This window comes from Primulina eburnea, chromosome 7 (assembly GCF_022965805.1).
Source record: "Primulina eburnea isolate SZY01 chromosome 7, ASM2296580v1, whole genome shotgun sequence".
In the NCBI taxonomy this organism is placed as follows: Eukaryota; Viridiplantae; Streptophyta; class Magnoliopsida; order Lamiales; family Gesneriaceae; genus Primulina; species Primulina eburnea.
In genome coordinates this window covers 8,268,770-8,291,901 of record NC_133107.1, presented here as the reverse complement: position 1 = coordinate 8,291,901, position 23,132 = coordinate 8,268,770, and the positions used below count along the sequence as shown (strand labels likewise).

General features: G+C 37.8%; 4 protein-coding genes across 10 annotated transcripts; all 4 read right to left on the bottom strand.

Annotated features, from left to right (window-relative positions):
- Positions 1-495: 495 nt before the first annotated feature.
- LOC140837120 (eukaryotic translation initiation factor 4B2-like) lies at positions 496-4,197 on the bottom strand. The gene is made up of 3 exons (XM_073203139.1): positions 2,990-4,197; positions 1,409-2,122; positions 496-705 (listed from the first exon to the last, which is right to left on the bottom strand). Exons 1-3 carry the CDS (start codon positions 4,141-4,143, stop codon positions 687-689), a joined length of 1,887 nt encoding a protein of 628 aa, XP_073059240.1. The 5' UTR covers positions 4,144-4,197; the 3' UTR covers positions 496-686.
- Positions 4,198-12,919: 8,722 nt separating this feature from the next.
- LOC140835663 (sufE-like protein 2, chloroplastic) lies at positions 12,920-13,621 on the bottom strand. The gene has a single exon (XM_073201062.1). The coding sequence runs from the start codon at positions 13,619-13,621 to the stop codon at positions 12,920-12,922; it is 702 nt and encodes a 233-aa protein (XP_073057163.1).
- An 873-nt stretch (positions 13,622-14,494) lies between these two features.
- On the bottom strand, positions 14,495-18,462 carry LOC140837119 (uncharacterized). 2 transcript variants are annotated; one of them, XM_073203138.1, is made up of 14 exons: positions 18,205-18,462; positions 17,622-17,689; positions 17,212-17,469; positions 16,873-17,047; positions 16,684-16,745; positions 16,423-16,586; positions 16,187-16,284; positions 16,040-16,098; positions 15,833-15,967; positions 15,535-15,752; positions 15,295-15,454; positions 15,121-15,196; positions 14,982-15,032; positions 14,495-14,862 (listed from the first exon to the last, which is right to left on the bottom strand). In XM_073203138.1, exons 3-14 carry the CDS (start codon positions 17,374-17,376, stop codon positions 14,636-14,638), a joined length of 1,590 nt encoding a protein of 529 aa, XP_073059239.1. In that variant the 5' UTR covers positions 17,377-17,469; positions 17,622-17,689; positions 18,205-18,462; the 3' UTR covers positions 14,495-14,635. The 2 variants fall into 2 exon arrangements, with proteins under 2 accessions (XP_073059239.1, XP_073059238.1); XM_073203137.1 differs by having other exon boundaries at positions 17,622-17,784; positions 18,205-18,461.
- Positions 18,463-19,252: 790 nt separating this feature from the next.
- On the bottom strand, positions 19,253-22,876 carry LOC140837117 (protein-tyrosine-phosphatase MKP1-like). Of its 6 annotated transcripts, none has more exons than XM_073203135.1 (3): positions 22,618-22,876; positions 20,040-22,222; positions 19,253-19,539 (listed from the first exon to the last, which is right to left on the bottom strand). In XM_073203135.1, the coding sequence occupies exon 2, from the start codon at positions 22,139-22,141 to the stop codon at positions 20,069-20,071; it is 2,073 nt and encodes a 690-aa protein (XP_073059236.1). In that variant the 5' UTR covers positions 22,142-22,222; positions 22,618-22,876; the 3' UTR covers positions 19,253-19,539; positions 20,040-20,068. The 6 variants fall into 6 exon arrangements, with proteins under 6 accessions (XP_073059236.1, XP_073059233.1, XP_073059235.1 ...); XM_073203132.1 differs by having other exon boundaries at positions 20,040-22,163; XM_073203134.1 differs by having other exon boundaries at positions 22,707-22,876.
- Positions 22,877-23,132: the final 256 nt, after the last annotated feature.

The window sequence follows — 23,132 nt, the reverse complement described above, 5'->3', positions numbered from 1 at the left end:
CAAAAATGACGTAATTAACACTTCTCAACCTATTAAATTCCGTCACAATCAATCAAAGTCTCACACTTTAAAAAGCTTGTTAATCTTGCTGTGAGTAGGGCAGTTTGGATTATATTACATTGATTATAGTTGATTTAAGACTTCATTTTTAAAGCTTAAGTTTTTGTAGTATCAGTGTAAAACAATAATTAGAAATGTTGATTCATGTGACGTACGAATAGTTAGCGGGAAACATAACATGCTACTTAGCCTTCGTTTCCTTCTCAACTTATGTTTGTGTGTATTTTATCTGAAAAACAAACAGAGCTCATCTACCTACAATAAAATTTATCTAAATAGGAAAATGAGAAAAAAGATGAATAATCGATTAATACAAAGCAGAATGCAACAACTACAATAAAATAAAACAAATCGATAGGTCAACCGGCAGAGTACGCATTTCGACAGAGTTGCTAACAACATAAAGATAGGAGGTAAAGAGAGTACTTTCATGCATCATCGAAAGTTCACGATGCAACAATTAAAGATAACATCTTTTGAGGTAGCATTCTATAATTCTAGCTCCATTTTTCACAACAAAATTCGGAGAACAAAAAAAATTTAAGGTGCCAATGCATATATTAGAATTCCAAAAGGTCAGATGTTAAAGCAGAAGATAACTTGGAAGAATTCACAGTAAAAGAAAATCACCACCTTGATCCCGACCTGCCAGAAAACAAAATGACCAGCATTAATCACATTTGCATGATGTAGGGCAGTTATCTGAAGCACGAGATCATGAAGAATACATCAAGAATACCACTAGCCACTATGCCAAAGAAATATACATCCAAGAAATATACATACTTTCTCGTAACAATACGTAAGTAATTCAACCTAACTTCCAAAACCAAGTACCTAGATAGTTCATTCACTACTCCACACGGAGTGTACCACACAATCGTCTACATAATGGTTCAACAAACGGCAAATCGTTTGTTCACATTAGCATGAGAATTTCAGCCTACTGCCCACTCACCACAACCTCCAAAACTGACCATGTGGATAGTTCATTTACTGTTTCCCATGGAGTGTACCACACAATTGTCTACAAAATGGTTCAGTAAATGGTATTGTGTTCCTATTAACAAATTTCAGCCTACTGCCCAAATATTCGATAAGATCTATAAAACTCTAGCATTATCACTGTAACATATTATTAACAGAGTTTAATCATTAAAAATCACAACAGATAATATTTCAGGACATTGATAACGATTTCCTAATCTAAGCTCAGAGAGAGCTCAAATAAGAAAAAATGTCAACTTAAGCTATGTAAGTAAGAAAGTCTGATCCATAAAGTTTATTTTATCTATGATAAAAACCATAAAAGAGAGTCTGAAACATAAAAGATGAAATATTCAAGTACCTCTCCACATCTCTGTTGCCCAAAAATCCTCTTCCACCACCACCTTGTGTAGCCCTTCTGTCATCCCTCGGCCTTCCCCACGAATTCATGGTGCCATGTGAACGAGGTCCCTCACCATACTCAATAGTTCTTTGCTCTTGATATGGTCCAGGAGTGAAGGAAGCTCTCTCGGGATTGCCAACTCTAGGATTTTCATAGACTCCAGACCTGGAATGGGGTCTTTCAGAAAAGCCAGAATGAGGGTCTTCGTATGCTCCAGGCCGGGAAGGAGGTCTCTCAGAATATCCAACTCTGGGGTCTTCGTATGTTCCTGCCTGTGGTGGAGCTCTATCCGTATAGCTAGCTCTAGAATCCTCAAACAAACCAGGCCGAGAATGAGGTCTCTGAGGGTAGCCAGTTCTGTGTTCCTCGTACGCGTCACGCATTGTAAGAGGTCGATCATGGAGACCAGCACCTGCATCAGGTGCTCCAGGCCGAGAAGGAGGCCGATCATGAAATCCAGCACCTCTACCAGCTCCAGAACCATGCCTCTCAAAGCCTTTCTGACTATAACGAACTCTGTCATCCAATTGACGGACCAGAAGGTCCAATTCCTGCTGCTTTTGAAGTATGATTTCACTCACACCAGTTTGATCTTTCCCCAATTTTTGTTGCAATTCGTTAGTCAACTGCTCAATTTTTTCCTTCAAATTCTTTTCTTCTTCAGTTTGAGGCCTGAAATTTATCATACCTTCAACTATCAATAACATTTCCTTTTACTCATACTTTTAAATCCTTGTGCTATTGTTAAAGTACACACAAATTGTGTAATCATAGATCGATCAAGGATAATGAAGAACGTTAAAGAGATGAACCGCTCTCGATCTCAGGAAAAATGAAAGAGTTTTCTTTTTTTATTAAAGAAGAATGAATTACATTTCTCACAGTGTCCATTTATATATGTACAAGAAGTGAGTGTTGGTCAACTAACTGACTAAGAAGCTAAAAGACTAATAATAGGAGAATACATGACAATGTGTGTAACAGCTATCAGCACAATGTAACTAAGGATGCCAACTGTCTTTTTGTCCAACACACTCAGAAGTTAGAATGTACAAGTTACGAAAGAAAAAAGTTAATATTTGTAATCTTCTTCATACTCATATACTCTTAATCCACAACACAACCAAACATACAAAACTCTATGAGGCAGAGTGGTGCATCGAAACAAAACAAGCTAGCAAAATTTAAAAGAACAGCAACGTGCTGGGATAGGTTTATAGTTAGAAAAAAATTCTTATAAAGAAACAAATAAATAGGGCAACTTAAAAATAACTTTCGAATGGACTACAAAGAAACTAAATGCATGGTGGCAAGCATGAAGATCTGAGTCATTAAGCCCCGAACAACTTGGGCCAAACTGAACTAATACTTATTTCATTAAAAAACAGTGTCTTTCCTTAATAGCAAATTAGCAAGTGACATATCGTCCAGAATCTGGGAAAATGACATGCATTAATGGCAAAAATCGTGCACAAAGCATAAAAGGGACATACTGCTCCAGTAATGAAAAGCACAATGGAAGAAACATTGGGCAATCACCTATCAATTCGTCGATGCTCCAAGTCAAGGTCAATCTTCTTCCAATCCAAGCCTTTCTCCTCAAGCAAAACTTCTCTGGGCTTCGCATCCCCAAATGGGTTCACCTTTGGTTTCTGCTTCACCGTCCCTTCAGCCATTCCCGGCAACAGCGACTCCGGCACTTCAGACCTGCTTGAATGCGAGCTTTGAGGCCTACTTGAATGAGAACTAGCTGGCCTGCTTCCGCTAGTGGAATGCGGCTGCTTCTTCACTTCCAAATCCATATCCAGTTTCTTCCAATCCAATCCTTTCACCGCCAACACCTCTTCCCTAGGTCTCGCCGTGCCAAACGGGTTTGGTTTATTAGCTTTCGTCACCACCTCTGCCTCATCTTTTGGAGATTCCAAGACCAACCTATGCGCTTCATTCCGCGTCCAACGTTCGGTGTCAGGCCTCGAGAAGCCTGATCCGAAACTCGATGATCTAGATTGCTGTTGTTGGGATAGAGAAATGGGCTTCTTCATAGAAGCCCAACTATCAACATCATCGGCACGTGACCCGCCACCACCCGTATTTCCGCCCAGAGAACTGTACTTACCTACGGAATGAGTTGCACCCGAATGGTAATCGGGCAGGGATTTTTTCATCGAAGCCCAATTGTCAACCCCATCAGCTCGCGAGGGCTGTTGCACGGGATTGAAATCCGAAACCCTAGCTTGATTCCGTCCCCTCAGATTCTCGTCCTCGAATCCATAAGATCTCCCACCGCCCTCATAATCTCGTCCACGATCCATTCTCGGCCCAGATCCAATAGACCCCGGCCGGTTCCCGTAGTTTGAAAACCCACCACCCAATCTTCCGTATTGCATTTCCTCCGCGGAGCGCTCCTTCGGCCCCGTTGGGAGCCGGATCATTTCCTCATGAGTCAATCCGCGGCTGGTACCGGAGCCGGCGCCGTAGCTAGACTGCATCGTGAACTCTTGCAAGGTCATCTTGGTCTTCTTCTTCTGCTTGTTGCTGACAGCATCCTTCAGACTGGGGAAGCCGGCGCCCCCTGCCGGCTGCCCCGCCGAAAAGATAGCGGAGGCCTTCTGGGCGGCCTCGCGCTCCTCCGCCTCCTCCCGTTCGGCCTCGGCGGCCCAAGCACCGATGTTCCCCCATGGCGATTTCGACATCCTCGAAAAAAGATCTGTGTATAAATGGAAGAAATATGTTTCCTTTTTTCAAACATGAGATTTTAAATATAGAAAAAAGAGATAAATAAATAAAGTATTAATATTTTAATTAATATATAGTATTATATTTGGTTGTGAAACGGGGCTCCAAGATTGCATCGTTCGCTTATTTGAGTCATCTATGAAAAATATTATTTAAGTCATCTATGAAAAATATTATTTTTTATTGTGAATATCGGTAGGATTAACCCGTTTCACTGATAAATATTGATGAGACTAGAATGTAAGGAGGCGAGTGTGGAATGGACATTTCTAATTTCATTCTATTATTTTGTTTGCTAAAGTTTTTAGAATGAAAACGCTCCGTTAAAATGAGAATACTTATTCTCATGAACGCGATAATAGACATTCATACTATTTTTGTTGGATTTACTCAATTCTACTTTCTCAACTTTCTATATATATATATATTTCATTTTTTTTTGAAATATTTTTAATAACAAATATTTATAATAATAATAATAATAATAATAATAATAATAAAATAAAATCAGTAAAAAAATTATAATTTTAATTATAAATAAATATTAAAATTACTAATGAATTAATATTAATAAATATTATTATTATTATTTTCTATGAGACTTCATGTAAAATCCATTTACACAGATTTTGGCCGACGGATTTATACAAAATATCCATATTATCCATTCAAATTACAAAAATTTTAATATATTCTCGTTATTTTATTTAAAAAATGCCACACAATAGTCAAACAGTAATCACAAACTACCACACAATAATTACAACTATTCTCAAAACAATTATTCATATTTTTATATAAAAATCGAATTAATTTCGAAAAAAGTAATTTACAAAAAACAACTTCCATAAACATCCTGAATTCAGTACAACAACTCAAATATCACGTATTGATCGCTTCTTAACAGAGACAATTACTCAATTCCAACAATCATCTTTCCAATTTACACTCCTTGCAATCAATCTACGAAATCGAACACATGATCTCAACTCTGATACTAATTATATAATCAAGCCCTTATCGTTTTACCAAACTTTATAGTTAATGTTAACGGTTATACTCTATTTTTTAAAATTTTACAACTCCTCCAACCTCATATATATTGTTCGTTTTTTTAGCTAAAACAATTATTTTTTCCCATTAATTTTCACCATTATAGAAAAATATATCTCGAATATTTTTTTTTTTTTGTTGCTTGAGGTGCACCTCGTTTAGACACAAGACATCTTTTGACCAAGCACCCAATTCCAACGTTGATTGCTTGTTTTAGCACCTTAAGCAAAGTTGCTTGTGGCAGAAAGGAAACAAGGGACCAAGCAAAGGAATTCTCATCTCAAATTTCTAAAAGATGTGAATTTTTATATTAAATTATTATTTTTATTTTAAATATGAATCGATTTGACTATCAGATAGCAATTTTTTTATGAAATCGTTTTACAATATACATATTCTAAGCAGTGTTCTAAAAATCTTCTTAAGCTCTGTTTAGATGCGCTTAAGATTGAAGTTCGACAAAAATGCCCAACTTCGGAGAAAAACGAAAAAAAACGGTCCAACCGAATTAAACGTAATTAAAACGTTTAATTAAGTGTGTTTAAAAACAAGTAATAGCATATGTTTATTTTTTTATTGTGAAGGTATGTTTTTATTTTAAAATAATAAATTAAGTTTATAATTTAGATGTTTATTTTTTAATTTTAATTATGATTAAGCGTGTCTGATAATGATTTGACTAATATTTTGTATTTTTTAATGTGCTCTAGTTACAAAAACAAATAAAGATTGTAATTTGATATTTTTATGCTTTTATAAATACAAGAATTAATGCATCAGACTTAAATTTTATCGTGTCTATGTATTATTTTATATATTTATTGGTTTGAGATAATTACAATTACACTAAGGTAAAAAAACGTTTTTTCACGCATAAGCCCGTACTAATATCGCTTAAACTTGAAAAGTTTGAATCTCGACATTTGCACTTCGAGACACTTCACGTTTTTTATTTTAAGTAAACAGACTTACAATATTAAATTTGGTTATTTTCAACCAATAATTCTTCCACCACTACTTTGTGGGCACCAAATAGTTCACGCTTGTGCTGCATGGGGAATATATATTATAGGTTAATGTCGATTTCATGGTCAATTGGAATTTGATTCCCAACAAGAAATTAAAAGTTTTAGGTGAATCGGGGAGATATATATATATATTAAAATTAAATACGTGTGTGCAAAATTAAATCAAATGAAATCTGGTAAAACGATATGTTAAAATTTGAGTTTTTTAATATAAAAATCAATTAAATTATTGCAAATAATATTATAGGTCCTGTTATTTATATTGAAAATACTAAATTAAATATATTAAAATCAATCATAAATTTTCTCATTTATTTATAGTAGATATTTTTTTGTACACTAAACTTGTTCGATATTAAGATTTGATTAGCTAACTTTTTCAAAGTTGAGTTTTGATACAATAATTTTTTATTTTCATTTTTTTGGGTTCATCTGATGATGTGGCAGCAGATAAGTCAGCAATTTCTGATGTCATGTTAACATTATGCGATCACCCGCCAGTATTTTTCGGTACCACATTATACAAGCGAAATAAGAATGAAAGCCAAACACAACTAAAGTTGGTGTACAAAAACCAAACTTTGAAAATATAGTTGACTAAAACTCAAATAAAAAAGTCTAGCAGACCAAACAAATTATTTTCCCTTATTTAAAAAAAAAAACATAAATTCATTATACATCCTCCTAATTTTTGAAAATTTATTTAGGCCCTCTCGATGGAAATTACTAATCTCACAATTGCTATTTAATTATCTAGGTCAGGTTTCTTGTCTCTTGCATCAGATTTTCTGGGTAAAAGTTGCTCAACGAGTCATAATTTTCAAGGAGCCAAATACACCAAGAAACTGGGTTAACTCGGCCCCATCCCTGTTGGCAATGCTCGCAAAGGTCGATCAAACGGCTCGGATTTTTCCGAGTCATTTTTTTTTACAGGGAAGTGGGCCCGGATCACTCATGTCCATGCAGAGTGCCTGCACGAGCAGGGTGAAACAATCCAAGAAACTGGGACGTCTGCTAGCAGCTACTTGCGCCAAAAGTCCAACAATCCTAGTTCGCACTCGTGCTCAGATTCTACGCGCAAGTTGATAACTGACCTTATTATAGCTTTTTATTCGACGCTGCCAAGGGGAAAATTTCGTTTATCCTTCTGGCAGCATCAAACGTTTCTTTTGTTATATAGTTGTGATTGTACTTTTAATTCTTGCTATCGTGGTCTAATTGTTGATATAGCGGTACAAACGTTATTGTTATATTTGCAATTTCTAGTGACATATTTACGTCATATCTGTCGGCAGATTGGCAGATGTGCATTTAATGAGGCAAGAAACGTGTTTTCTTTGGAATCAATTAAATGAATTATTTGTCACAAGTTGCAGCTGGATTTGAAGACTGAAGACTGAATACGCGCTTTCTACGCGTATTCACACTGACAGAGGCTCTATAAATAGAGTTCCCCCCTTCATTCTGAAATCATCCCTTCTTCGAGTTTTCTCTCATCTTATAAGCATTTGAGTGCTTAGTTCTATAATATTTGTGAGGTATTTGTTCTCCTGTATTAAGAGAGTGTGTGTTCTCTTTGGAAACACAGTGAGTGAGTTGTACACCACAAAATATTATAGTGGAATTCTTTTCATCTTGTCCGTGGTTTTTACCCTAATAATTTTTAGGGATTTTCCACGTAAATCTCGGTGTCCAGTTTATTCTTTATTTTCGGATTTTTTACTATCTCAAATTCTGCACGTGGGACCAACAAGTGGTATCAGAGCCTTGGTTTAAAATTTCTTAAAATTCTGAGTATGCTCTGTGGTTGCAGCCTAGACTGATCTTCTACATCAGAAAAGATTTTTTGAGATTTTTTATTTAAGGCGGGATTATTTTGTCCAGTCTATAAAATTGTTGTAGACATAATGGCGGGAAGGTACGAGATAGCAAAGTTCAATGGAAGCAATTTTATGCTGTGGAAAATAAAGATATAAGCAGTTTTAAGAAAGGAGAATTGCTTGGCGGCTATTGGAGATAGACCGGTGGAGATTACAGATGATGGAAAGTGGAACGAGATGAATGATAATGTTGTTGCCAATTTACACCTTGCTATAGCTGACGAAGTTTTGTCAAGTATCTTTGAGATAAAAACAACCAAAATTATCTGGGATACTCTGACAAAGATGTACGAGGTCAAGTCCCTACACAATATGATTTTCCTAAAGAGAATGCTTTATACTCTTCGGATGACGGAATCTTCATCGATGACCGACCATATCAACACACTAAATACTCTATTTGCCCAACTCACTTCCATGTGGCATAAAATAGGGGAAAATGAACGTGCGGAGCTTCTACTTCAAAGTCTACCAGATTCATACGATCAACTTATCATCAACATTACCAACAATATTCTTATGGGCTTTCTAAGATTCGACGATGTCTTAACTGCGGTTCTCGGAGAAGAAAGCCGGCGCAAGAATAAGGAAGACATGTTGGTAACTTCGAAGCAGGCAGAGGCTTTGCCGATGATAAGAGGAAGATTCATGGACCGTGACTCCAGTGGGAGCCAAAGACGAGGTAGATCAAAGTCAAGAAGTAAGAAGAAAAATATTTACTGCTTTAAATGTGGCGGTAAAGGGCACTTCAAGAAAGAGTGTACGAGTATTGATAAAAATTCTCAAGGAAATGTGGCCAGTACTTCAGGCAGTGGTGAAATATTATTCAGCGAAGCAGCAACTATTGCAGAAGGTAGACACAAATTTTGTGACACATAGATAATGGATTCAGGAGCGACGTGGCATATGACGTCTCGGAGAGAATGGTTTGATCATTATGAACCAGTCTCAGGAGGATCTGTATTCATGGGAAATGATCATGCCTTGGAAATCGCTGGGGTCGGTACTATCAAAATTAAAATGTTTGATGGCACCATTCGCACCATACAGGAGGTACGACATGTGAAAGGACTGACGAAAAATCTTTTGTCCTTGGGGCAATTGGATGACATCGAGTGCAAAACTCGGATCGAGAACGGGATCATGAAAATTGTGAAGGGCGCGCTTGTGGTTATGAAGGCGGAAAAGGTTTCTGCAAATCTGTATGTACTTTTGGGAGAAACACACAAAGAGGCAGAACTAGCTGTTGCATCAAATGGTTCAGGAGAAGAATTAACGGTGTTATGTCATAGAAAGCTCGGTCATATGTCAGAACGAGGGTTGAAAATTCTCTCAGAACGGAAGCTGCTGCCGGGACTTACAAAAGTGTCACTACCCTTTTGTGAGCATTGTGTTACCAGTAAACAACACAGATTAAAGTTTGACACTTCTACTGCCAGGAGCAAAAGCATGTTGGAGTTGATTCATTCGGATGTTTGGCAAGCACCGGTTGTATCCCTAGGAGGAGCGAGATACTTTGTCTCGTTCATTGATGATTTCTCTAGGAGATGTTGGGTGTATCCAATCAAGAAGAAATCAGATGTTTTCCAGGTCTTCAAAGATTTCAAAGCGCGGGTTGAACTTGATTCAGAAAAGAAAATCAAGTGTCTGAGGACTGACAATGGAGGAGAATATACCAGTGACGAGTTTGATGCATTTTGTCAACATGAGGGCATCAAAAGACAGTTCACGACGGCTTACACACCTCAACAGAATGGAGTGGCGGAGCGGATGAATAGGACCTTGTTGGACAGAACAAGAGCTATGTTGAGGACTGCGGGTCTAGAAAAGTCATTTTGGGCGGAAGCAGTCAAAACCGCTTGTTATATTATCAACCGCTTGTTATATTATCAATCGTTCTCCTTATGGATGATAGCAATGCAAGAAGAGTTGGAAGCATTAGACAGAAATAAAACTTGGGATCTTGTTACACTACCACGAGGGAGAAAACCCATTGGAAATAGATGGGTCTATAAGATCAAGCGTGATGGCAATAACCAAGTGGAGCGGTATCGTGCTAGATTGGTGGTAAAAGGGTATGCTCAGAAAGAAGACATTGACTTCAATGAGATATTTTCACCTGTGGTTCGGCTTACAACAGTCAGAGTGGTGCTGGCATTGTGTGCAGTGTTTGACCTACATCTAGAACAGCTAGATGTAAAAACGGCGTTTCTTCATGGAGATCTTGAAGAAGAAATCTATATGCTCCAGCCAGAAGGTTTTGCGGAAAAAGGCAAAGAGAACTTGGTTTGCAGGTTGAACAAATCTCTGTACGGTCTCAAACAGGCGCCGAGGTGTTGGTACAAGAGATTTGATTCCTATATCATGAGCCTTGGATACAACAGATTGAGTGCAGACCCTTGTACGTATTTCAAGAGGTCTGGTGATGATTATATCATTTTGCTGTTGTATGTGGATGACATGTTGGTAGCAGGCCCCAACAAAGATCAGGTCCAAGGATTGAAGGCACAGTTGGCTAGAGAATTTGATATCAAGGACTTGGGACCAGCAAACAAGATTCTAGGGATGCAAGTTTACCGAGACAAAAGTAACAAAAAGATTTGGCTTTCCCAGAAAAATTATTTGAAGAAAGTCTTGCAACGCTTCAACATGCAAGATAGTAAGCCAATCTCGACCCCTCTTCCTGTTAATTTCAAGTTATCCTCCGAGATGTGTCCTAGCAGTGAAGCAGAGAGGATGGAGATGTCTCGAGTACCATATGTATCAGCAGTGGGAAGTTTGATGCTCGCCATGATATGTACAAGACCAGACATTGCTCAAGCAGTGGGAGCAGTTAGTCGGTATATGGCGAATCCTGGAAGAAAGCATTGGAGCACTGTTAAGAGGATCCTTCGATACATTAAGGGTACCTCGAATGCTGCATTATGTTATGGAGGATCTGATTTCACACTCAGGGGCTATGTTGATTCAGATTATGAAGGTGATCTTGATAAGAGGAAATCTACTACTGGTTATGTGTTTACACTTACAGGAGGAGCAGTAAGCTGGGTTTCAAAACTGCAGACAGTTGTGGCGTTATCTACAACAGAGGCAGAATACATGGCAGCTACTCAAGCTTGCAAGGAGGCAATATGGATTAAAAGGTTATTGGAGGAGATCGGGCACAGACAAGAGAATTTTCCTTTGTTTTGTGACAGTCAGAGTGCCTTGCACATCGCAAAGAATCCAACCTTTCATTCCAAGACAAAACACATAGGAGTACAATTTCACTTTGTGCGGGAAGTAGTAGAAGAAAGAAGTGTGAATATGCAGAAGATCCATACAAAGGACAACATAGCTGATTTTCTGACCAAGCCAGTAAACATTGAAAAGTTTGAGTGGTGTAGATTCTCAAGTGGTCTAGCAGAAACGTAAGCAGCAGGTAATGGCAAGATTGAAAGGATGTGTGGAGATGTGTTTGATTCTCAATCAAATCTCCAAGTGGGAGAAATGTCGGCAGATTGGCAGATGTGCATTTAATGAGGCAAGAAACGTGTTTTCTTTGGAATCAATTAAATGAATTATTTGTCACAAGTTGCAGCAGGATTTGAAGACTGAAGACTGAATACGCGCTTTCTACGCGTATTCACACTGACAGAGGCTCTATAAATAGAGTTCCCCCCTTCATTCTGAAATCATCTCTTCTTCGAGTTTTCTCTCATCTTATAAGCATTTGAGTGCTTAGTTTTATAATATTTGTGAGGTGTTTGTTCTCCTGTATTAAGAGAGTGTGTGTTCTCTTTGGAAACACAGCACCACAAAATATTATAGTGGAATTCTTTTCATCTTGCCCGTGGTTTTTACCCTAATAATTTTTAGGTGTTTTCCACGTAAATCTCGGTGTCCAGTTTATTCTTTATTTTCGGATTTTTTACTATATCAAATTCTGCACGTGAGACCAACAATATCATGGTCTAATTGTTGAAGTAACGGTGCACACGTCATTGTCTTATCAGCAATTTTCGATAACATATTGACGTATTTTTTACGATCATTTGACACTGTTTTACACTTGATGATGCTTCAAATTGTCTTTGTTATTGTACCTTGATCTGTTTCTTTTTTACTCTTTTGCTCCTTGATCAAGCTGTGTTATTAAATGCAGAAGTTCTTCTTTGTCTGAAACAGTCTTCTTGAGCTGAGATCGTCTTAATATATCTTCACGAGGTTTCAAGTTTCAAATTCAGTCGAGCTCCCGAATGTTCACAGATCGTTGAACTATCAAGTGGATATTTGCTGAACTTCAAAATGCTTACAGATTGTTGAGCTCCTGATTGCTCAAGATTTAAGCATTTTCATGAACTTGTTGACTGCTCAGTGCTCACGGCAATCAACTTGTAGCTTTTCGATCTGACTTGTTGTGTATGTTAGACTTTGTTTTTTCCAATTGCTTCTCTTGAATGGAAAAAATTAGTGCCTTCGGACTCATTGATCAAACAAGAGACAGCTGAAATTCGAAGAGAAGCGATATCAAAGAACCTGATTATAAATCCACAATTTTTGAAAGGAACAAGAACCAAAGCTGACTGTTGTATGGACATTTTATTTGTAATGGTAACGATTAAGTTACATATTTTCAGATATACACATTGTTTTTCCTATATCATCGGGGTGTAATTAATTAGTATTTTTCGCGAGACGTCATCCCAATTTCAGATGAGTTATAAATCATCTACAATAAATGGATCTCGATGGCCATTAAAAAAAGTAAGTAAATGAAAGTTAGAGAATAGTTAATGAGCAATAGTTTCTTTGCAATTTCCGTTGACCATAACTGAAGAAGAAAAAGCTTCATCCAATAACTGATCTTTGCTGTCCCTCTCCTTCACCAAATCTTTAGTCCTTCTCTGTATACTGATTAGCACATTATGCCAAGCATTTACTCTTGACATACGACTCGGTAACCCCACGTTCATTTCCACCAAATCCTCGGTTTTCACGCACAAAACCTCGTCGGGATGCGCGCCATCGAGCAGCCAAATCAAGCAAGAACAGAACCCTTTGGCTATCTCGGAATCACTGTCCACCCTGCATCTCATCAGCCCGTTTTGATCCATCTTCACCTCCAGCCACACTTGCGCCGTGCAACCCGTCACCAGATTTTCTTGGATTCTTGAAGACTCGTCGAGCGGGAGAAGAAGAGTGGCGTAGTGCAGCAGTCTCTTGACTCTGTCCAAGGGCTCGGGCAATGATTTGAACTCGAAATTCAAACTTCGCACCTTTTCAAACACACTCGCGGTTTGTAAGCTGTGAGGTCCGCCTTTCGTCAAACGAGAGGCCGAAAGAACTCGTGGTTTTCGTTTTCTTGACACGGTGTGGAAGTTACACCGGGAAATTCTTGGGTTTTCGGAACTAATCTTTGTGAAGTTGGTTAGAACAACTTGAAGGGGGATCCGTGGATTTACGCAGAAGAAACCTTGCGCTGTAGAGCCCATCTTTAGCGGCAGCAGCCCAAAAACAGGAAACTATCACACAAGGCGGAATAGAAACACGGCAGATATAAGTGCAGCAGCCTACGGTGTGTGTGTGAAATGTGTGTAACAGCAGATTTTAGGATGACAGATGTCGGTATTTCGAATGGATGAAGGGACTAGACATCGGGAGATCCTAGGACTACGGGCCTTGTGTCGATGAGCAAACCTCGAGAGAAAAGAAAAGGTTGTTTTATAAGGACAAATTCTTGCCACGGAACAACCAAATTAACCAACTCTAGTTTGTAAATTAGTTAAGTTAGCTTATAGAGTCAAAAATAATAAAATTCTCAAATGGAAAAATATTAGAATATACAATTAACAAACCAACGTGTAAATTAATATAAATAATATTGCAATCGCTGGATGGTTCAACAAATCAATAATAAATGATATCTCAAATACGATATATGATTAAAACAATATATTGATAATTTTTAAAATTTAAAAATATATAAATAAAATATTTTGTATATAATTTATTCTATTTTCTCCATAGACGGTGTTTAGTACATTTATGTTTTAATAATTTTTATAAACGATGTTTGTTTGAGTAAAATATGACACAATTTAGAACATCAAATATAACAGATGATTTCGTCTCATTCACATGAGGTTTTATAACTGATTTTCATACAAACAAGGTCTTTAAAGATTATTAATTGTATATATTTTTGGATTTTTACAACAGTGCAATATATAGTGTAATCCTTTCATTTTTTTTTTGTCTGGGAAAAATAGGATTGACATTTTACATGCCATATTCCGTTATAATTACCATTCATCTGACATCAATGTCCCAACCTATTTATAACATCGTTATAAATACTATTCATCTGACACCAACGTCCCAATCCAATTATAACAAACCGAAACTCAATATGTTGTTTGTCATGGTAATAATTCGATATTTTTAGGACTATTTATTTAATTAGCGTTACAATAAAATTTGCACATTATTTAAATTAGCTAATAATTCTAAGAGCAATTTAGAATAAAAAGCGCGCATCCATGAGAAACAACTTCAATGGACAATGACTCTTTCACAACGAAAAAGTCCTTTCCACTCCATTCTTCTCTGCATTTACACAAAGCATAAGCATTCTCAAAATTTTTACCAGGTAAAGCCTTGCCCAAATCCGAAATCTTCATCGACATCACGACATTAGAGGGGTTCAAGTTGAAAAAGGCGACGTAGATTTCTCCTAGATAAATAAAGCCTATCGTCAAACACGGTCTAAAGATGTCGTTTAATGAAAACATTCCCAAGTGTCTAAAGATGTCGTTTAATGAAAACATTCCCAAGTTATAAGATGATATGTACCGTTTCTGCCCGATGCAGTCCAAGCTCGAATCCCGTTAGTACCAGAATCAACTGTGTGAAAGTTACTTAGCAACTGGATATGACACATATTAACAATGTAATGGCTGAGCAAAAGTTATGTAATAGTCTGAGATATTACCTTTGATTTTGTTCATAGATGCACATAAACCAGAATAGCTATTCTCGAGGGTGCCATTGGCGTTCAACTGCCACATCTGTTTGGATCAAATAATTCAGTTGTCATATTCGATTTCAAGATTCAGAAGCAATTTTCTGCTGATATGATAGCTAAAAATACGATAGACAAAGATACCTGGTTGGTATCCCATCTGCAAGTTGAAAACGAGCCCCGTTCGAATTCTTTGGAAGTGAGCTTTTGATTTGGAGACGCACCGAGGCAGGACTCTAACCTCCTTGTCTCCAATAAATGGACTTTACCATCATAATGGTGTTTGTATCTCATGTCTACACCTCTGCATCAGCATCAGCAGCATTTGTAAGTTATAATATAAATACCAAGACTCATTGATATTTATGAGCAAAGATTTATTACGGCAATAAAAGAGGCTGTTTCTTGTATAGACAAAAGGGATCGTTCTGTCCTTTGCTCGAGTTTCTTTTCCAGCAGACTTGTTCGAGATCGAGACCAGTAGCTCTAGCAGACCAACCTCTTGCTTTGGAATCATGGCAGCTAGTGAGGCCAAATGTAAGCGTTTCTGATGAACTGTGATCCTTTAGTTCCAAACCATTTTGACTCGTTATATAAGGGAACTGCGATTATTAGGGTGAGAATTAGACTGGAGTTTTGTCCATGCGTTGCAAGATGTATAATTCTAAAGTTAAGAACGTGCCTCTTTGTTGTTCGAGCTGAATGAGTTTATCTCTAGGAGAGTAGGATTGGTGATTATTTTGAACGTTGTGTCATCGAGTTGTCTCATATCACCTCCAAACATGAGAGGAGACTTGACCATAGACCATAATGTCATCTGTTCAAGGATTCGGAACATCATGGTTTGCTGTAATCTTTTTAGAGATTTAGCTCAACAATGAACAAATACCTGAGTTCTTTGTTCTTCTATATTAAGATTACACTTTCTATGAGGGCCTTCATTAGACCCTGAAAAAACAAAGTGGGCAATAGACAATGAATATATCAGAAGTTCTCTGTTTTTCATTCTTTTACCAGTCATTTCAGTCCATTATACCTGCATTTGTAAGCCATCCCAATGGTAGCATATCTAAGTCCGGCCACGACTTTCCATGCAGCCCTTGGGCTCCGATCATATTAGCCACAGAAAACTCCCTGTTCCATACGTGATATAGAAGTGATTAGCAGGCAAAGATGACCGAAAAAGTATTAAAAACAGGTAAAAATAAATAAGATGGAGAAAATAAAGGAAAATGCCACATGGCAGAGAAAGATGGAGGATGTCTAACATACCGAGATATATCAAAATGGGAAGCGACATCTCCCCACGTATCCCAATCGTCCCCTGTAATCCTGTACATGTTGACAAGACCGTTCACACTCTTTGCCATAGCTGGTGTCACACTTGTTCCAGGAGACAGAGAATAGAGAACTGAGTGATCAAGTCCAGACAACACCTGTGTGATTTCGAGGTTTTTTGTAACTGACTTAAAAATAATCTTAATTAAGATGATTAACAAAGAAAAGGAATATGTAGAAATAAGTCTGTAAGACCTCTGAAACATAACTTATTTCATCTAGATCCAAGTCGTCACCAAATACACAATCATGCTTCACTGTTAACAAACAAAAGCTTAACTATCAAATTTGGTCGAGCAGGAATATGCATTTCAGAGAGTAAACTAAATGAAGGGATTGAAGACCTAGAATTCCTCTATGTCGTAACAATAAATCTTAAATTACCAAAATCGACACCCCAGTCAGCATATTGCTGATACAGAGATCTCAGGAATGCTCTTCCTGCTCCTGACTTGACATTGACACTCATGAAGCCATGTTGCATCCATGCACAAGCCCTCTCCTTGATGCCTACGTCTTTTGCCAGCCATTTCCGACCATTTTCTTCATAAGCTTTGCACTGTGCATACATCAGATGGCGACCAAAGAGTACAAAGCCAAAAATGTTGAGTTTATGGCACAAGTGAAAGTCATTTAACTAGCAAAGATACATCAACCGAATGCAGCATCTTTTGACTGAAAAGTTCAAATCATGATAGTGTAGAGTATAATTAGGCCCATTACCGTAGTAATATCAAGGATTGGCGTGTTTGCATTGAATGCTTGCGTACTCATACCTCTCATAACATGTATCCCAAATTTCAAACCCATACCATGAACTATCTTAGCCACCTCAGACAACCCTTTCCCGCCTCTGGAGGAAGGCCATCGATCCGGATCAGGAATCATCCTTCCCCATTCATCAATCACATCGAATCCAAGAGAATCAACACCTGCACCACTTACTTTCCTCCTATACCAAAGATAATCCACCACTACATACTGCATGAAGTTGCAGAGTGGGGATAAATTCAGAAGATATAAAAACAGATTAGGCCATATCCACATTGATCAACCCTTCTCCACTTGCGGTACCAAAATGAATTTAAAAATGATTCATCGTGCTCCGTTACTGCAAAGAAGAGTTTAAGCACCTTATATCCATGAGTACGGAGACGTTGAGCAACAAGTCGAGCATTTTGAAGGAATTCTTCTTCAGAAACTGTCCAGCAAAATGAATCATATGAGTTCCAGCCTCGTGGTGGCGACCAAGCTTGCTCTTTCACATCCCGAAATCGAGCACCGAAGATCACCACCCTAAATTCACAAAATTGAATTTCTAGTTTTTTATCCACAAGCGTAGCAGCAGAGCAACCAACTTATATCAGCATCATTTAACAACTTACTCAAAAAGCATATTCATGAATAGAGTGGAAAAATTTCCCCTGAATTAGAAAGACTGCTTTTTTAGTGCAAATTTTTTACTAATTTCCAGTCCCAATATGAGAAGAAGGCCCAGTGACCAAAAAACAGGTAAAGTCCCACGCACCTCAAATAAATTCAAGAATTCTCGGTCTTCGTAAAGAAACAACACGTTGACACACGGAATACACACATACACGCAAAAAAACACCAAGAAGTGACTTGCTATCGTCTCTCGATACTTAGCAGCTAAGACCCACAAAACAGAATTACAAGAAGAGCAACCAAAACAAGCAAACAGAAGATTAAAGGCACCTTTGAAGCAAGAAACTGAAGAGGAAAGTGACAAGGAACGAGCCAATACAACGCCTCATGATCATGATTATGCCTTCAGAATACAAGAAACAAAGCCTGCAGTCAACCCCTCTCGATAATTCTAATGATTAAAAACCAGACCACAAGTTTGACGGCGTTAATGGTGGTGGTAACGACGTTTGTCTGAGGAAATATATGGTGGCCGTCAGACGGGAGGCTTGCAGGTGAGGTGCTGAAGTGTGTTGTATAATATATATATATATATATATATATATATATATATATATATATATATATATATATATATATATATATATATATATATATATATGGATTGTATATACTGACCCAAAAAATAAAAATAAAAACTCAATCAGAACTTTCAAGCAAAAAAATTACTCGAATTTCATTTCGATTAAACATAAACTACTATATATTGTATTAAAATTCACGTTATAAGCCAAGTTCCTAAGCAATTATTATGGTGTTAAATGTTTACAAAAATTATTTTATGCATGATCATGGATTGTAATTTAGAAAAACACCCTTTAAATTTTAATAAAAGCATTTATTTATTGTTTATCCATGCAAAATTAAATGTAAATAGTAAATTAAGTAACTTTTAAAAAATAAAATCATTATTAAGAAATTTATCTTTCAAGCTAAAGTTTAAAGAAATAAATTTTCAAACGCTGGTGAACTTAACTATTTGTTCATTATTTGCTGAAAAAAACTGTTTGATCATCACAGATTATGCATGAACACTGTTCACCTTTCTCCTTTCAGTTCAATTTTAAAAATAAAATAAAATAAAATAGCAATGGAATGTTTAGAAGAAAACATTGAATAGTTCCCGGTATGGTAATCCATAATCACAATAAATAAGCTACTGTTTTTTTTATACTGATCCATACTAACTATAAACAACTTTGGCGCTAAATGTAGACGAAATTAGGCGAACACGAATTTAAACGACCACCCGAGAAATCAAAGCAGGCAAGGAGGGACGGAAGGCCAATCCAATTTACCGAGGAGGGTGAACTTACAATTATTAGAACAGGCAGTATTTGAACAGCCCCCATTGTTTCACAAACAAATGCCACTGTACATAGTTTTCTGGAAATAAAAAATGGGATTCTGTCCTAACATCACACAAGCAGAACTAGGACTTCGAAATCTGCTTTAGGATGCTGCCGATGCAAGTACAAAAACTGAGATTCTGAATATGATTTATCTTTATTCTCGACTGATCTTTCTGTCTAAATACTTGTCTACTGAAAAGCAGGCCGGATGCTCAAGCAGCTGCTGCACTGGTTCCTTGCCTTCCATCAGTATCTGGAAAACATGAAATTGAATACAAGATCTTAGTCACAGAAATATTCTCACCACAGCGTATCGTGTATGGAAGCCAGGATTTGGGGAGAGTGGGGGAGATACACAATAAAGGAAGGGGCAATTTAACATGTTTTCGGGGGCGAGACATAAAACTTTTTCTTTGTTCTCTGGTTTTGAGCTTCAATGCAAAAACCTTTTTCAGTGAGTAAGTTACGAACCATCACCACCGCCTCCACATGGCTATGGCTACTTCATAAATACCTACCTGACCCTTAGTTTTCTTTCAAGTACACATTAAGCCCTTTCCATTCATACACAACATCAGCAATATTCACATCAACACTCACCGAGGGACAAGTATAATGTAAACGGTCTAGAATCAAGGATGCAGCAGTTCATATCCATTTTACACAAAGAAGGTCAATGGTGGAATACTAGAATACACGCTTCTCCTATTGTAGCAATCATAGCATCTGAAAAAGAGATGAGAATTGTCGTACCTTTTTTTAACTTGCAGTTCATCTAAAACCTAATCTTCAGCTACATAGCTATTAGCATCTGAAATAGGATATTCTTCTACCATCTTGAAGGAAGCCTCACGATTTAGGATATTGCTTTCAACATCACTCATCGCATCATCTTCAGCAAACGAACACAGAAGCCTTGCCGAGTTTTCTGAAACTTGAGAAGCCGCATCAATGGAGGTCAAGATGGTAAAGTTTTCTTCACTTGCCGAGCACAAACCTCTGGTTCTTGAAGTATTATTGCTAGAAAATGCCTCGTCTGTTTGAGGGGAATCAGCATTACAAAGCGAATGTGTATTTTCGTCCATATTCCCAACAATTTCTTCTACAGAACCACTCTTATTCAGGTAATCTCTTGTTTCGAGTTCATATGCTACTGTCTGAGCAGATACAAAAGATGTGTCAGATGAGTTAGATGACGAGGGTGAGAGGGTAAAGGAACTTGAATCAGAGGTTGAGGGTGAGAGTGAAGGCGAAGTTGAAGTGGAATATGATTTACTAACAAGACAAAACGTAAAAGAATCTAGTAAACTGAATGAAGGTGACCGAGAGATTGAGGTATCATAGAGCGGATCTGGAAATTCCGTCTTCTCAATCCAAACTGGACTGCTAGTTACACATGAACTGAATGAATCAGGTGAATCACACTGACAACTTGAGGGGATTGAAAGATAACCAGTAGAGACAAAGTCTTCTTTACATGCATCAACTGAATCTTCAAGAACCTCTTTACCAGTATTCACCACATCTAGTTCTTTGTGTACTTGCAAGGCACCACAATCCATTATAAAAGACATAGATTCTTTCAGAAAGTCGGAGGCAGCTTTTTTTCTCAGTCTGTTCCAATCATCTTTACGGGAAGGAAGACATGTCTCAGTTCCTGCTTCAGAAAAAGGTGGAACAACCCCACCAGCATGCGCTCTGTGAAAAATTTCGAAATCCAAATCGTACTCATCGAGCTTTCTTTCATCCGAGGACTTTACACGACAACCATCTGCTGAACTTTTTCCATGGCAGATAGCATCCGAAAATTCAAATGGCTCCTCACCTTCTTTAACAATTATGACTGGAGCCTTGAGACTTTCATAACGAACAACTTGAGAGGCAGCAGCCATGGCATTACTCGACATCATAGGGGGACAATGTTTCCCAATCCATACATATAAAGCGGAAGGAATGTGAATAATGAAACTGCCACGAGAGTCGAGTCTGTCAGGGCCCGACTCACACAACAATTTAGGAACGAGATGAAGAGGATCATAAGGTGAGTGAGGCGCCATTCTATACATCCTAAGCACCGGGGCTGGGCTTGCAGCATGTACTTGTTTTTCAATCTGTAAAAGCTGACAAGCAAATCCCACATTCGGGTTAGTCACTCCTCTCGCTTCTTTAACATGCTGAAATGCACCCTCAAAGCTCTGCCCCTTCTTCCAAATAAGATATGCAATTACCAAAGATGCCGATCGAGACACACCCTGGAAACAGTGAACAAGGACACGTCCACCTTGTTCTCGAACATCTTCAAAATAATCAAACACATCATAGAGAATACTGGTAATATCCTCAGACGGGCAGTCCTGCAGCCACAGTGTCATGTATACAAGCTCATTCTTAAAATATTCCGGGCAAACAAATCCGACACAATTCAGCACATGGGTAATTCCATTCTGGCGGAGAATTGTTCGATTCTTGGCAACAGCATTGCTTCCTAAATACACATGATCCAGAATCCTTGAGCATTCCTTGTCAAAATAGGCAAGCTTGTCCTTCATAAATTCAAATTCAACTGGTGGTTGATCCATAGTAGAATTTTCACGGGGTGTTATTGATCCAAGCCTCGCACCAGGAGTTGGAGGATTTAACCATATGCCAAGATCATCCAACCCAGCTCTCGGCCACTCATCACTGGTTGGTCTAGTAATAGAAAGAGGTTGCAGTGGTGGCAAGCAAGCTCGTGCCTTGCTGTTCCATTGTGGCTTAGAATTAGACTTTTTTGGTGGACACTCTATCAACGAAATTGAACGCGAGTATGTCTTCCCAATTCTGTTAGGCCCCTGATCCTTTTCTTCCCCCAACATTTTGAAACGTTAAACTTTCACTCTGTAAAACCAATCAAACCCATTTGAGGATTGTCCTGAGAAACCGCGTCAAAATAAAACCTTGATAACGAAAGAACGAAAATTAACATAGAATTTCTAAACAGAGCCCACTAAGAAATTTTGTCTACTTTAAGCATTAAAAACGATAAGGGACGAAATTTTCCAAAATTTAGCCAGAATCAAAGATTCCTCGGTGACTATTCTACCAAAAAGCTAACCAAGGAATGAATTATCTGACGTTCATTCAACAATTTGACTTGCTTCGCCAATTTTTCCCAACCAAAGCGTTTGACTGAACATTATTTCTTCACGTAGATTTGAATAATAGGGAAAAAAAACAACAAAACACACATGACCGAGTAAAACCCGGTAAACATTCCCATACAGCGAACATAATTTCAACATAAATTAGAAAAAAAATCGGAAAAGTGCACGAAAATTCATCAACATAATACCCATGACGTGAAACAACTAGCAACCACAAATCAGCCCCCAGATTTGATTTCTGAACAGAAACGAAAGGAAAAACTAAATTCACACTTACGGAAACTAATTTTCTCGCTGTTGATTATCCGCAGCAGGCATTTGACTAGCTTAGCAAAGTGCCCACATGAAAATTACACGAAAAATGTGGAAAAATAGGGACAAAAACTTGGGATTTTTTCTGTTTCTAAGAGAGAACGAAAATGGGGAAAGAGGAGAGTCGCAGGTGAAGTTGACAGGTTGGCCATTTTATTGTGCTTCAGCAGAACCGGTCAAACCTGCCACCTCATCTGGTTTGACCCATCAAAGATTTTTTTTCGTTCTAGGAAAAGAAAAGTCTGGCGTTGGACCATACGTTACCATTTAAGATGATCACGAGTAATGTAGCCTCTGTGTGCTTATGATTGCTGGAATTTATTTTTTTGCTGTGGATTTTCTCAATAGTTCTCTCTTTGATTTCTGTGGTATTTCATGGTAAAGCGAAATG